This window comes from Danio rerio, chromosome 16 (assembly GCF_049306965.1).
Source record: "Danio rerio strain Tuebingen ecotype United States chromosome 16, GRCz12tu, whole genome shotgun sequence".
Lineage (NCBI taxonomy): Eukaryota > Metazoa > Chordata > Actinopteri > Cypriniformes > Danionidae > Danio > Danio rerio.
In genome coordinates this window covers 57,891,596-57,907,256 of record NC_133191.1, presented here as the reverse complement: position 1 = coordinate 57,907,256, position 15,661 = coordinate 57,891,596, and the positions used below count along the sequence as shown (strand labels likewise).

General features: G+C 39.5%; 1 protein-coding gene across 8 annotated transcripts in view; it reads right to left on the bottom strand.

The window, feature by feature from the left end:
• Positions 1 to 243: 243 nt before the first annotated feature.
• LOC797378 (uncharacterized) overlaps positions 244 to 15,661 on the bottom strand; it is a 40,215-nt gene continuing 24,797 nt past the window's right edge. Inside the window, exons 1-14 of one of the 8 annotated variants that reach the window (XR_012391756.1) lie at positions 14,560 to 14,710; positions 13,257 to 13,412; positions 13,009 to 13,161; positions 11,746 to 11,889; positions 11,480 to 11,605; positions 10,632 to 10,742; positions 10,084 to 10,227; positions 9,086 to 9,578; positions 8,855 to 9,006; positions 8,632 to 8,688; positions 4,896 to 5,268; positions 3,974 to 4,138; positions 2,249 to 2,455; positions 244 to 651 (exon numbers count right to left, since the gene is read on the bottom strand). Coding sequence is in view for 4 of the 8 variants with exons in the window: in XM_073925546.1 (XP_073781647.1) it covers positions 2,358 to 2,455; positions 3,974 to 4,138; positions 4,896 to 5,268; positions 8,632 to 8,688; positions 8,855 to 8,949; positions 9,090 to 9,578; positions 10,084 to 10,227; positions 10,632 to 10,742; positions 11,480 to 11,605; positions 11,746 to 11,889; positions 13,009 to 13,161; positions 13,257 to 13,412; positions 14,560 to 14,689 (2,241 nt within the window). In the remaining 4 variants the exon portion in view is untranslated. Of the gene's footprint in view, positions 2,456 to 3,973; positions 4,139 to 4,895; positions 5,269 to 8,631; positions 8,689 to 8,854; positions 9,007 to 9,085; positions 9,579 to 10,083; positions 10,228 to 10,631; positions 10,743 to 11,479; positions 11,606 to 11,745; positions 11,890 to 13,008; positions 13,162 to 13,256; positions 13,413 to 14,559; positions 14,711 to 15,661 lie in introns of those variants that run through there. The other 7 variants (XR_012391757.1, XM_073925546.1, XR_012391758.1 and 4 more) reach the window with 7 other exon arrangements.

The window sequence follows — 15,661 nt, the reverse complement described above, 5'->3', positions numbered from 1 at the left end:
AGGGTGAAATCAAGGATGCTCTTTGCAGTTATGGGTATGTTTGGAAAAGTCCCTGAGAGAAGTGAAGCATTTACCACTGTTAGGAGATCCATTTCTAGACAGTTGAACACCATTTTAAAGAATGATGTGGGGAGTGTGTCATATTATCCTACAAATGGCAAGGCAATGAGCTTTAAACATTACATGATGTTGTTATATGAAGGCTAAATTGAGTCTGCAGTTATAAAAACATGTTTGACGTATCGTTTTGTATCAAATCAAATCACTTTTATTTTCACATCATCTGCAGCACATGATGAGAGAAAAGCTTAGGTCTGTGGAGTGATGAACAAAGAGCAGGAGTCAGAGAGACAGTTTATTGAAGACAATAGTTTACAGTTTGATCAACAGAAAACAGCTTCAACACACTCCATAGGGGTCATAGTCTCAATTTCACAGAAATCATAGAAAAAGCAGCACACATGTGGTCAGTGACGAAATAACATCATCAGGAGTTCATACTTCCATTGTTTTCTGACATGATGCTGTTTTCCGCTTCTGCTTCCCACATTGTGCACTTCCTCCAGCGAGTGTCGCAGTCAGAGCTGCATGCAAATGAGGGCCAGCTGAAGCATCCCCATTGGTCCATTAGCTCTAGATTAACAGCTCCTCCTCCAGCCAATCAGGCGAGGAGGGAAGCTGACGTCACTCTAATGACGGCCAATCCCCACAGGCGAGGACAGAGAAGTGTATAATAATTAACAATCGCTCTTAAATAACAATCTGTGCAGTGCTCACAGAACAGAGATGGAGAAGAGGACAGACAGGAGAAACTAAAGAAACCAGACATAAAGCAAAACAATGAATAACTAACCCTAAAAACAAAAGCCTAACCCAAACCTAATCCTAACCAAACCCTAACCTGACCCAACCTTACCCTAACAAACACCCCAGCCCTAACCCTTCCTTCAAAATAAAGGCCTAACCCAACCCTTACCCTAACCCTAACAAACACCCTAACCCAACCCTAACCCTAACAAACACCCTAACCCAACCCTTACCCTAACCCTAACAAACACCCTAATCCCAAAACAAAATGTTTAGAGGAACTGGGAAAGCAGAAAAAGCAGAAAAAGAAAGAAAGAGCTGAGATTTGGCCTCATTAATGAAAGATAAATATTCCTCTATATTAACGAACCCGATTATCTATCCACCCTTTATCTATCACTAACTTACTCCGATATTTACAAATGTTTCATCAATGAGGACCAATGAATTTCTACAAACGAGCACAGGATTTCCACAACATTATCAATGAGCTTAATAATATCAATAAATCTATTACAAAGTCCAACTCTAAACTACACTTGTGTCCATAAACACTATCTAAATCCCCCAGTCTTGACTAAAATGCTGTTATTTACCAAACCCTGCGGTTAAAATTAAACTATTTGAGCTGCTGGTTTATGTTAAAGCTAATCTGCAGAAATCCAGCGCTCGCTTGGAGAACAAGTGAGAAGAAGAAGAAAGCAGAAAGATGAGAGCAGCAGCACTAGAAATAATCCTCATCAGATCTGACAAATCCACAGCTGGGCTAAAATCTGTCTGTGGCAGGAGGCTCTTATATCTAGCGTATCGGCCCATATAATCCTGCCCCGTCAGCGCCATCTACACCACCCTATCCTATCTGTTAAAGAGAAAACGCCTTCAAAACCGGCCCACGACGCCCCTGTTATATGCGCTTATCTCACTTAAACCTGCCTAAAGTCCCGTTAGAGCTACGAGCACTGTCTAAACCAGGCTTTCTGTCTTTATAAAGTATTGACGCACTACAGTAATAATACACAGACTTTACCGTTTACTATTAATCCTACAGCTAGAGAAATAAACCAAACCAGTATGCTAATAAATCCCCCTTTCCAGCAGTTTCATTTATTAATCTGTGATTATTTCCCTTAATATGAATATTTACTCTACAGTCGGTGCTAACCCAGTTCATATAAAACACTACGTCCTGTCTAAACGTGAATGAACCTGCTTTCCTTTACTTATTTCAAACGATTAATGCTGTCCTGCCGCAGACACATTCTACCCCAGCTGAGGATTAGCGCTAACACTCAATCTCCGGCGTCGCCTGTGCGCATCGGCCGCCATTAGACTGACATCAGCTTCCTTCCTCACCTGATTGGCTAAAGGAGGAGCTGTCGGTCTAGAGCTGGTGGACCAATAGGGACGCTTCAACCGGCCCTCATTTACATGCAGCTCTGACTGCAACACTCGCAGGAGGAAGTGCAGAATTTGGGAAGCAGAAGCGGAAAACAGCAAAACAATCTGACGTAAATGGAAGTATAAAACCTGTTTCCTGCTGCTGATGGGCTCTACGTCATGCTGAACCACTTGTGCTCTATAATCTCCTCTAAAACAGGTCCTGTTCGAGGGTGGTAACTGATTATCCACCGAAGAAGATCCTTGCATTCTGCAGAAATAGTAAAGAGAGAACATGTTAGTCATGGATGCTCTTGATGATGACACAACACAGAGATTTATTCAATGGTCTGGTGAAATTCTTGATTCTGATTGGCTGGAAGTCGTCCAATAAAATCATTAAATACACAGTTAGTTTCAGTCAGTTATTAGCACAGTTCCAGATGAATGCGCCACACTCAAACATTAGCAGTAACCAACTCGGTGACTATCGCTGAAGCTTTCATTGGACGTGTGCTTCATCTGGAGCCAATGGGGATCAACCAACTCGCAAATACGAGATGATGAAGCTAACACATGTTACTATGAGCTATAATATCAAACACACGACGAGTCATATCAGACGGAGATTTAGTCAAATATTGTGCTGCAATACTACTTTAATTTGGAAAATGACCATGTAATAAGTGGGATTATCATTGCATTACTGTGTGCTTTTGCCTCTGCATTTAAAATCCTTTAGCATGCGGCAGTCTACTGACTATACAGCACTTGTATGAAAATTGCTATTTAATTGTGCATTTATTTGTTTTTAAAATAAATAATGTTATTTATGAATTTTATGGAAAATTATAGTAAAAAAGACAATAAATTGTGCATCTAATCTGACAGCTTTTATTTACAGACATGATGTCCAGCTGTTTCCTGTCCAACTGTTATACATATTGGCCTGATAAACACATTTTAAGTAATAATTTAAAATGAATACACATGAAGACAGACTAATATGGCAGGGTTGTATACTAAACTAGCAGTATTCCACTGTATTTCATAGGCAGGCAGAGCCATTTGAGTTCTGGATGAGTGAAATCGGCTCAACACACCTGTTTACTGTGGTACAAACCACTTTCTATACTCCAGTACATTTTACTTTTCTCATTCACAATGGCCTAAATATAAACATATAAAAATAATACAGGCTAATTTACATGTTTCATAATCATAATATAAGTCAAAATCAGAAATTAATTTGAGTCCGATGATGTCACATGACGTGCAGGTAAAATGAGTGCATTCACTGAGCGCTTCTGTGCATGAAGGTGTGCTGTAGTTAATGCCACATGCACCGTCATGTGTTTTATATTCAGAGTTCATTTTGAAATAACATAGTGAAATGTTGGTTAAGAGTTACATGTTCGCTGGAGGAAACAGCTGTGATGATGAGAGGAGCGCTGAGGAAATAGTAGATGGGAAACCCGATTGGGGTACAAGTGATACAAGAGTTTCTACAGCAAAGAACTGCAAACATGCTGATATTATACCAGTCTACCGATAAACACACAGCTTCTGCTCTCACTCGGAACGGCTTTGCTGATTAAATGAAAAATGAGTTAAAAACGGAGGAGCTGAAGTCTGCTGCCGTTTTCATATGAAATTGAAAGGGGACTGAGGCGATAATTTAGCTGTGGACCATTCATGAGTTAATCCCAAAACCTTTAGGGGGGCTGAGTGAAAATAAGAGGCCTAGCGACACCCATGAGCTGCACCATGTGTAGTGCTGTTTTCTCACCTGCTGACAATCTGGGGTGAAATCGTGGACGTTTATATCTGGAGTAAGGGAAATATCCATTGACCATATAGGACAGCATTAGTAAAACAGCCATGACATGTGAATCAACAGCAAAACGAATGGATCTGTAGGGTTCCCCCTCCTGTAGACGGTATCTCGTTACTCCTGCAAGGTAGAGATTTTCATGTTAGTAATTACAATATCTTTGCACTCTTGACATCGCCATACATACACAGGAGATTACAGATGAAGGGTCAGTTCACCCAAAAAAGTAATTGTTATTAATTACTCAGCCTCACGTCGTCCTAAACCCCTGAGACCCACGCTCAGCTTCTGAACACAAATGAAGATGTTTTAGAAGAAACACGAGAGCTCTCTGACAATATTTGCCTTCAGTAGTTTAACTGAAAATCATGACTTTATTGAACAGTTTGTTGTCCTCAGTGTCAGTATATTGCGCACACTCAGAAGAGCTCTGTGTAGTGGCGTACACCGCTGATGTCCTCCTCTGATTGGAAGAAAGCACAGGCGCATCCGAGATGATACATCAGCAGTGCAACTGAGAGCAACATGCGTGAAAGCCTCAAAGCTGTCCTGATTGTGCGCAATATACTGACACTGAGGATGAGAACCTGTTCAATAAAGTCGTTATTTTAGCTTTATGTGGAAATAAAAGTATTCTCAGAGTCTGATAATGCTCTGATTGAACCACTAAAGGCATACGGTCTGTTTTGAGGATGCTTTAGGGTCCTTTTATAGACCCTTGCTGTCTATAGAGCTCTCAGATTTCATCTTAAATATCTTCATTTGTGTTCAGGGGTCTCAGATGTTCAGGACGACATGAGAGTTATTCATTACTAAAACTATCTTCATTTTTATGTGAACTTTCCCTTTAATAAGCAGCACTTAAAAGGCAACTCACCAAGATAGGGGGATCTCCAGTAGCCTTTTTGAGTATAATAACTGTTGCCAAAATCAATCAGCTTGAGCTGCAGGGTCTTTGGATTGACCAGGATGTTTTCTTTATGTATGGACTCATGTTCTATGCCATGCTCAAGGCAGCGCTGTGTTGCGATAATGAGCTGCATGATCAGCTGCCGCGCAACACTCTCACTCAGGAGGCCATTGTTCTTCCTGATGAATTTATCCAAGGTTATGTACGAGGACGCGTACTCCATGACCAGGTAGTTATTCCTTCCCTCCATGGCGTACTCGTACAGCTCAATGATGTGCGGGCAGAGCGGAGGTTCCTTGAGGACCATCATATGATATGCTTCCGGGATAGTACGTCCATTCTAGAGAAAAATCAAGTCAGGAAAAGGTTTGATGTGAGTGTCAAATATATAAATGACATTATAATGTGTCACTAGCTGTGTTTCCATATAAAGATGCAGATTACATTTATGCGCAACACAAATAAAGATTCACGAATAAAGCAGCGTTTCCATCAATGAGTCAAAGAGAACAAAATCATCACTGCCTTACAAACTGGCGGCAAATATCAGTCAGAGAAATGAGTTTCGCTTAAGAAGACCAAACGAAATGAACACGGTGAATGCGGTGGCTTTTGGAGACGTGAGACGGGAGCACAGACAGATGCTCAAGACTATTCTGGAGGGAATGATACTAGAAGAAGGCCTGATACTAGAGAATGATACTAGAGGGCTGAGGCCTTTTACAATCAGCAGAACAACATTTCAGATCTGCAACAATGGAAAGCTGCAAACCAACATTACTGACGCAAAAACCCTCAAACACACATTTATATCATCATGTCTTATAACACAATCACATTACTGTTTTTAAGTGCATGCTGGAATTTATTTGGTAAAAATGCTTCTAAACTAGTTTTTGCACATTATTTCCTCTGGAATCAAATTTTCTCTTAGTCAATTATGTGCATGAGAACATGTATGTGCATCTTGGCGTTTTCATAAAGCTTTGTTTATGTGATAATCCTAAATGCGCATGAAACAGGTGGATGGAAACAGAGCTATTTTCACATATTACCTCAAATTCAACACTACATGTGACCCTGGACCACTAAACCAGTCTTTTGTCACGCAGATATATTTTGGGGAAAACTCAAAATGATGACTTCAGGGTATCTGCACATATTTAACAGGAAATTTAATAACTTTTAAGACCTTTTAAAATCCTCTAAGAGGAAAATTGAAGACTTTACCTAAACCAGGGGTCGGCAACCCAAAATGTTGAAAGAGCCATATTGGACCAAAAATAACAAAAAACAAATATGTCTGGAGCCACAAAAAATGTAAAGCCTTATATAAGCCTTATGAAGGAAACACATGCTGTATGTATCTATATTAGCCTACTATCAAAATGACTAAATTGGCTACAAATACATAATGAGCCTTCATGATTAAATAGCTTAGATTAAATTAAATTTGTTGTCATTAAAACACTTCAGCACAGCCTCTTGTCTTTTAGTGTTATTAATTTGATCATTTCTTCTTGCGGCCCATCAGAGTTCACATACCTGCATAAAAGCGCGTTGAATATCGGTCACATCACAGGCAATTGAGTATGCTGGCACTGAATTAATGTCCTTGGTTTGCTGATCGGTGATATTACCTACCATTTTAATAGCCCTTTCCTTCACTGTCTTAGTGGAGAAAGGTATATCTTTATTTTTTTGAATTATCTTGGTTTTGTTTTTAAAGTTTGCAAATAGGTGTTCTAATATGTCATACCATCTTTGAACGGTTTTCCATGCTTTATAATCTCCTGGTTTGTTTACAACAGCCACTTGCCTGGCATCCCACCCTGCTGATAGAAACGTGTGTCGCAGGCTATGACGCAAATCTTCGTTGACAGAAATGTTGAAATTAAATATTAATTCTACACACTTTGACAGCATTTGAAAATGTTAATAATGTTTGTCCTCCTATAGAAATCATATTAAAACAAAAAAATATATTAACCTCCCCCATCTTTTTGCATTTTCAAACATTTTTGAAAAAGCTCCAGGGAGCCACAAGGGCAGCGCTAAAGAGCCGCATGCGGCTCTAGAGCCGCGGGTTGCTGACCCCTGACCTAAACAAAAAACACAACAGGAAAATGTTCAGTGTGACTACACAGAATGATGTGTTGAAGCATTAGCAAAACTCACCAGAGCCACGCTCAAGACAGGTCAAAGGGATGCGAAAACTTTGTACGAGTGGTGGCAGCTTACGGTTTGAAACACCCACAGTATTTCGGCCTTAAGTGCAGCTACATTCGCAAAGCTGCTGAAGGCATTGCTTGAAGTGGACGGCCTTGTGAAAGGCTGAGAGGTCGAAGTGCTCGATGAGAACATACTTATGGGCAAACTACTTGCCTGCGACATACTTCTTGTGCTTCTCTGCTTTCTTGTGTGAATAGAGCGCTTTATGGCACATTGTCCCCAGTTTTATCGTCTTTTAACATAAAGCACAATTCCCTTCATGATTTTTGGCTGTTTTTTTCAGCCACCCCTGATACTTTTCGTCCTCCAACCAATTGTCATCAAACAACCATTTGCCCACGCTTGCGATTTCGCAAAATGTCGAGGTGGCGAACCAACAACACAACGCTTTCATCAATCACTTACTCGTATGTCACCTATAGAATGATGCAAGTTGCACCCACGAAGTGCTGCCCCCAAATGTTGCGCTGGTCAAATTGCGGTTGAAAAAATCTAATAAAAATGACGAGTCAGACATGAAACTTAAGATCCCACATGAAATTTAAGACCTCCTTATGGAAAATTACAAATCGAAAAAATCTGAAATTTTATTTAAGACGTTTCAAGACTTTTTAAAGACCCGCGGGGACCCTGGACTTCAATTACGTAAAGATTTGGTTTCAATATATAATTTGTGCATTTCTTATTGATCTGATGTGGGGCAGTGGGTAGAACAATCACCTCACAGTAAAAAGGTCGCGGGTTCGACCCCCGGCTGGGTCAGTTGGCGTTTCTGTGTGGAGTTTGCATGTTCTCCCTGCATTCGCGTGGGTTTCCTCCGGGTGCTCTGGTTTCTCCCACAGTCCAAAGACATGCGGTACAGGTGAATTGGGTAAGCTAAATTGTCTGTCGTGTATTTATGTGTGTGAATGAGTGTGTATGGGTGTTTCCCAGTGATGGCTACAGCTGGAAGGGCATCCACTTTGTAAAACATATGCTGGATAATTTGGTGGATCATTCCGCTGTGGCGACCCCAGATTAATAAAGAGACTGAGGAGAAGGAGTTTACATGGAAATGTGAAATGTAGTTTAAGTTATTAACTTTAAAGCTGATTTTCCCAATATTAAGATTTTCTTCATGTTCCAGATTGTCAAACAGCCGCATCTCCATCAATATTGTTCTAACAAAGCAAACATTATCAAAAAGCCTCTTTATTGATCTCTCAGATGATACGCAAATCTCAGTTTCTGGACATTATGACTGGTTTTGTGCTCCACAGTTCATCTGCAGAAACAGATAACCCCCAGTTCTAGACATTTCCAGAAACTCTGTAATATTCTCAGTAAACACAAGATTTCTGGAAATGACTAAACATGTGCAGTTTCAGCCATTTCCATAAAGCGTGTAAATAAAAACACGACATCTCAAAATGACTAAACATGGAGGTCATCTGTTCCCTTCATATATTTTCAGTAGAGTATGCATACTTACCATAGTGTACCAGTATCCGAAACTCCTTAAGTCCTTATTCACAACTTTTATGGCAACCTGCAAAGAAAGCATAAAGTCAAAACTTATTTAAGCCAGAGAGATGTCTGATCTGACCTGCATAAAACACACACACACACACACACACACACACACACACACACACACACACACACACACACACACACACACACAAAGACCACTGCAGAGTTGAAGTGACCGTTACCTTCTGGCCATCAGATTTCCGTGTAGCCAGATAGACAGTGCCACAGTTTCCCTGTCCCAGCTTCTCTCCAAGCACATATTTGTCAAGTATAGATCCTGGAGTAAAGTGAATCACATTTATGACATTATTTCTGTGAGTGTTCTGCTCTAATCCTGAGATATTTCTGTAAAACTATAAAAAAAAATCCAAAACCCGACTGCAGATTAGACAGAAATCATTATGACAGAAGACAGACCTGAGCTGCTGTTTTCAGCTGAGCTGCTGTTTTCAGTTGGGCTGCTGTTTTCAGCTGAGCTGCTGTTTTCACCTGAGCTGCTGTTTTCAGCTGGGCTGCTGTTTTCAGCTGGGCTGCTGTTTTCACCTGTGCTGCTGTTTTCAGGTGAGCTGCTGTTTTCACCTGTGCTGCTGTTTTCAGGTGAGCTGCTGTTTTCAGCTGTGCTGCTGTTTTCAGCTGTGCTGCTGTTTTCAGGTGAGCTGCTGTTTTCAGCTGGGCTGCTGTTTTCAGGTGAGCTGCTGTTTTCAGCTGGGCTGCTGTTTTCAGGTGAGCTGCTGTTTTCAGCTGGGCTGCTGTTTTCAGCTGGGCTGCTGTTTTCAGCTGCAGTTTTCCCGCCGCTGCTGCCGCCATGTTGGATCTCTGCTGTTTTCATTTGTTTGGCAGCCACAGTGTCCTGATTTCTGCTGTCCTGATCAAGACATTCAGCCTTTCTCTTCTGTCCTCTTAGAGCTGATGTGGATTACAGTCAATAATAAATTATTAATAAGCCGTTCTTTCATTATTAGTATTACGCATTATTAGTATTATTAGACGTTTTACTCTGTCATAAAACTTTGCTGAGAAACGCTTTGCACAATACTGCATAGTTCCCAGTTTAAGGCACATCATGTAAGACTTTTATATTTATTAACAGTAGTATATACTCTGCTGAATCCTGTACTTATATTCTGCCAAACATCATGAAAAATGCTCAAATGCAGAGAAATCATCAGCGATCATGAGAATAACTGTGGCATAATAAAAGCTCTGCTGCCGCTTCACTGTCGTCTCTCATCAGCAACTGCTTCAGCATTTCTCAGATTTCACTTCACTGCTTTTAGCCTTACTCTGCTTCAGACTCCATGATAATACTTTACTCATCCATCAATCATTATTGACAGCATTATTATTGCTCAAAATTTGCAGCAGTGCTAATAGTTTTCCAGCATTTTCCAGTCATAAAGAGTGGACTGACCTGAGCTGGACGCCTCTGTGTCGGCGTCGTCTCTTGTGTTCTCCAGCTCTGCAGCTTTGATGCGTTTCCTCAGAGCGTATGGTTTGCCTTCACCAGAAACACTCTGAAAATCATCATCCGCTTTCCGCTTCACTCCTCTTCCTCCTAATGTGGATGACAACACAACAAACAATAGACTCTTAAATGAAAACCATCATGTCTTTTATTGCCATATCTTCATTCCAGAAAATCTGGAATCTGAGGATTCAAACATCTAAATATTAAGAAAATCACATGTAAGAGGATAAAAGATCAATAAAAGTAAGCTAAATTAATAGACTGAATTAGCGGATCAGAGCGCACATTCATAGTTTTAAGTCACATGACTGAAATAACTCAAACTATATTCACAATAATAACTCAAAACAAATGTACAGATAATGAAAATGAAAATAAAAACATCACAAAAGAGCTTTGATCAAATCATGAATGAGGATTTTCTTTAAAATATTGTGATATTATCATATATGTCAATATAGCGCCTCTACAGCTTCATAATGCACACTGACCTGAGCTGCTGTCTTCTGCTGCTGTTTTCACTCGTTTGGCAGCAACTGTGTCCAGATTTCTGCTGTCCTGATCTAGACATCCAGCCTTTCTCTTCTGTCCTCTTGGAACTTCTGTGGATTACAGTCAATAATGCATTATTAATGAGCTGTTCTTTCATTAATTGGCATTTATTGTATTTGGGGATCTGTTCAAATGGCAGCAGTGCTAATAGTTTCCAGATGTTTTGTCATGAAGCTCTACTGAGAAACACTTTGCACAAAACTGCATCATTCACAGTTTTAAAGGTGCATTATGTGAGACTTTTTCCATTAAAATCTCCAAAAACCACTAGAAGAGTGATTCATGAATTCAGTCCCATTCAGGAATTCTCTCGCGGTGCATTATGGGATAGTGTAGCGTCCACTGGATGCGCACTTCAGAATCTCTCCAGTTGTAGTAGGTCATCCGGGTACTTCTCACATGCTGTTTTACAAATACTGTGAGGTCAGACATACTACTCGGCTCACATACTGTCTTAATGTACTATTTAGTATGGAAGTGTGTGATTTTAGACACAGCCAGTGTGTGTGTTCATGCTAATGACGTCACACATCCTCTATTTCTGCTCTGTTTGTTTAGCGAGGTTTTAATATGTTTGTGTTTTATTTGACAGCACAGAGCAGCATTATAACAGAAGCAAAACATGTATTTAGTCTGATAAAACAGCACACGTGATCACGAGCTGAAGAACCAGACGCGCTGGACTGTGGCATAATAAAAGCTCTGCTGCTTTGTGTCGTCGTGCACTGTGCCTTTAAGCTGACATATATATGCTCATACAACTGTAGAAGAGTGACGGGAGACTGACCTGAGCGGCTGTTCTCATCGCTGGACGTCTCTGCAGCTTTGATGCGTTTCCGCAGAGCGTATGGTTTGACTCTGTCAGAAACACTCTGCAAATCATCATCCGCTTTCCTCTTCACTCCTCTTCCTCCTGATGTGGATCACAGTCAATAATGAACTATTAATAATCAGTTCTTTCATTAATTGCTGTTTATTTTACTCTGGGATTTAACAAATGACAGCACTGCTAATAGTTTTCCAGCATTTTCCAGTCATAAAGAGTGGGCTGACCTGAGCTGGACGCCTCTGTGTCGGTGTCTTCTCTTGTGTTCTCCAGCTCTGTAACTTTAATGCGTTTCCGGTGGGCAGATGGTTTGCCTCCACCAGAAACACTCTGAAAAGCATCATCTGCTTTCCGCTTCTCTCCTCTTCCTCCTAATGTGGATGACAACACAATGAACAATAAACTCTTCAATTAATCGTCATGTTTATTTATTGTCATTTATTCATTCCAGATTTCTGTTGCGATCTCAAATAAATTAAAGATTGAGAAAATCACCTTTAAAGTGGCCAAATTAAGTTCAAATCAACAATTGAGTTCTGACATGTTTACAGTAGAAAGTGTTGAACTTAATGAAACATGATCATAACATAATAATTGAATAATTTTGGGCATAATAGATAAATCAATCACTTTGATCCAGACAATGTATTTTTGCCTAATTGCCAAAATATCCCCATGCTCACTGGATTTACCAGCTAACTGAGTCAATACTTTGCATGCTGCTTCACGGTTCGTACAAATTCCATGAGTTTTCCAGGACTTTAAAGTCAATTTTCATGACCTAATGTTTGATGTAATGTCTACATATATGTGGTAAACCATAAAAAAAACGTTAAAATTTATTACAGCATATCATAAAACACACAATAGTTTAAATTTATTTTAATATCTATGTAAAACAGATGATGCTTACACAGCACTAATAATGCGAGAGCGTGTTTTTGGCCAAGAAAATAGGCAAAAACAACTAAACCTTATTCCAATATACAGACATATGTCAAACTAATTTGAGATCATCTTAATAGTCTGTTAAACTAGTAATAGTAGATAAAACTACTTCTATTGTAAAGCTGCGGTCACGCTGCACTTTTCTCTCCATAGACTGACATTCATAGGCATGCGAATACAGCAGACCAGAAATACAAGCACGTGTTTCGCATTTCACTGCATACGAAAGCTCAAGTTCTTACCTGCGAAATCACATCAGGTGATTGAGTGAGACCAATAGAAGGTCACTTAAAATATGGAGCAATAATAATAATAATAATAATAATAATAAATATAATAATAATAATGACTAAATGTAAATGTAATTTCCATGACTTTTCCAAAACCTTTCCAGGCCTGGAAAATGCCATGACAAAATTCCATGACTTTTTCAGGTTTTCCATGACCGTATGAACCTTGCTGCTTCATGTTTCAGAAGTTTAAGTGGTAACACATTATGGTGATGAAGCTGTAGAAGTGTTGATCTGTGGCAGGAAACACACCTGAGCTGGTTTTCTCCTGAAAACTGGTCATCTCAGTGTCTCTTGTGTTCTCCATCTCTGAAACTTTGATGCGTTTCCGCAGAGCGTATGATTTACCTCCACCAGAAACTCTCTGAAAATCATCATCCGCTTTCCGTTTCTCTCCTCTTCCTCCTAATGTGGATTACAACACAACAAACAATAGACTCTTACAATGTACAAATACAAGGCAGATGATCTGAAGTGTTGATCTGTGGCAGGAGACAAACCTGAACTGGTTTTCTCCTCATAGCTGGTCATCTCTGTGTCTCTTGTGTTCTCCATCTCTGAAAGTTTGATGCGTTTCCTCAGAGCATACGGTTTGCCTTCACCAGAAACACTCTGAAAATCATTATCCGCTTTCCGCTTCATTCCTCTTCTTTCTCCTAATGTGGATTACAACACAACGAACAATAAACTCTTAACCTAAATCCTGATGTTTAATGTCATTAATTCAACCAGATTTCAATTGAAAAAATCTGAGAGTTCCAAATCCAAACATTGGGAAAATCACCTTTTAAATTGTCAAAGTTCTTAGCAATGCTTATTATAAATATCAAACATTATCAAGTGTTTTTTAAAATAAATTTATTGTAGCAAGTCTGTTTATAATCTTAATGAAACATGAACATAATATTCTCATGTTTTTGTGTTTCTTTGTCATATTTCATGCCTGTAGCCGGGGGGAGGGTGGGGGTGTCCTATACATGAGCTCAACTGTCCTATTTTGACTGTTACATCATCATAAATTGTGAAAATAACCCATTGAACCAAGCCGATCATTCTAAATCTTTAGGAAATATTTTGGTTAATTGAAAGATGTGGTTATGATGACCATCCGACAAGCTAATCCAGCTTAAAATGTCACTAAAATGCAATATTTAAGCCTCATGAAAGAGGCAAAAACTGCAAAAAGGTCTACATTTTGGTAAAAATAAAGAATCAGCTCTTTCACCAGACTGACTCCGGGCCTGTATTTGTCATGTGTTTGGCTGTTGCCAACATAAGACCTGGGTCCTGAGTCACAGTTTTGCTCGTTTGCACAATTAAATTATCATTCATTATTAGTATGGTATAGCTGCCCGTGTATTAAAATGAACATTTTCACCATTATACATTATAAATCATTATATATTCGTTAGGAAGAGTTTGACTTTGACTCAAGTATTGTTATCTGCATTTTACTCTGGTGTTTTTGTATTAAACTGACTGATGTTGTTTGCTAAAACACTGAATCTGCATTTATATTCAGGATTCTCTGAAAACACCTCTGTGTACCGTCAGGTTATGGAGTTATGATCGCCATATTTCGGCTAAACAAACACAGCTGAATATACACACAAACGGTTTAAAGCTGTTTTCATTTGTAAAAAGACCGTCAAATTGATTTTTAGCAGTGTAATATTGCATGGTCGTAAGTAAGAGTCCAAAATAAGTATTTCTAGAGAGTAAAATTAGAGTTTTAGTATCAAACATTTAATAATATAAAACAGGCAAATATGAAACACACGTGTTCTTAGTGTCTGGACTTACCCGTCAAGGTCTTACAACTTTCGATTCCTGCTAGAAACTTGAAAGGTCTTGTAGACATCGTCTGAAATCGCTCAACTGTTTTGCTCGATGTGTTTATCGACCGAGAGCAACTTTTACAATCAACCTTCATTTCTTGTTCCTGCAGATTACTGAAGCCGAGTTTACGCGCGTCAGCAGACCATGTAGAACCGTTAGAACGCGTTCTGCTGTTGCCAAGCAACACGTCGTCTTCCGCGAGTGTATGTGGTTAATGTGACCTTCTTTACCCTATTAAGCAGCACGAATCATATTTAATACACAAGTTTATAAGATCTGTATAATATCATACTGATCATTATTTTGCTTGAAACCCTGTTGTATAGGTTTGATACCTCCGTGAAGTTGGCACCCCATAAAAACAAATAATCCCCAAAACTATGCCATTCGTTTGTGCTACGTTTGTGCTGATTTGTGCCGCAAAAACGAACGTTTGTGCTGGTTTGGGGTCTGAGATATTAAGCATTATTTTTTTAACCGTGTGACGTCACTCTCCACCCCATGTTGCGCAATTGACTTCAAAACAGCACAGGTCGTTTGTGCTCGGTTTGTGCTGGTTTGTGCCGTTAAAACGAACACGGTATCTGTTTTCCTCTTTTAGATATAAGCAAAATATTTCGGGAGCCGTGACGTCACTCTCCACCCCATTTCCTCCAAATTGCACAAAACTGGTATCATTCGTTTGTGCTGGGTTTGTGCTGGTTTGTGCCGTTAATATAAACACTTTATCTATTTTCGTTGTTTAGATATAGCCAAAATATTTCGGGAGCCGTGACGTCATTCTCCACCCCATGTTGTCTAAATCACACCAAACTGGTCTCATTCGTTTGTGCTCGGTTTGTGCTGGTTTGTGCCGTTAAAATAAACACTTTAGCTATTTTTATTGTTTAGATATTGCCTTATCAAAACATTTCGGGAGCCGTGACGTCACTCTCCACCCCAGGTTGTCTAAATTGCACAAAACAGGTGTCATATGTTAGTGCTGGATTTGTGCTGGTTTGTGCCGTTAAAATAAACGCTTTATCTATGTTTATTGATTAGATATTGCCTAATCAAAACATTTCGG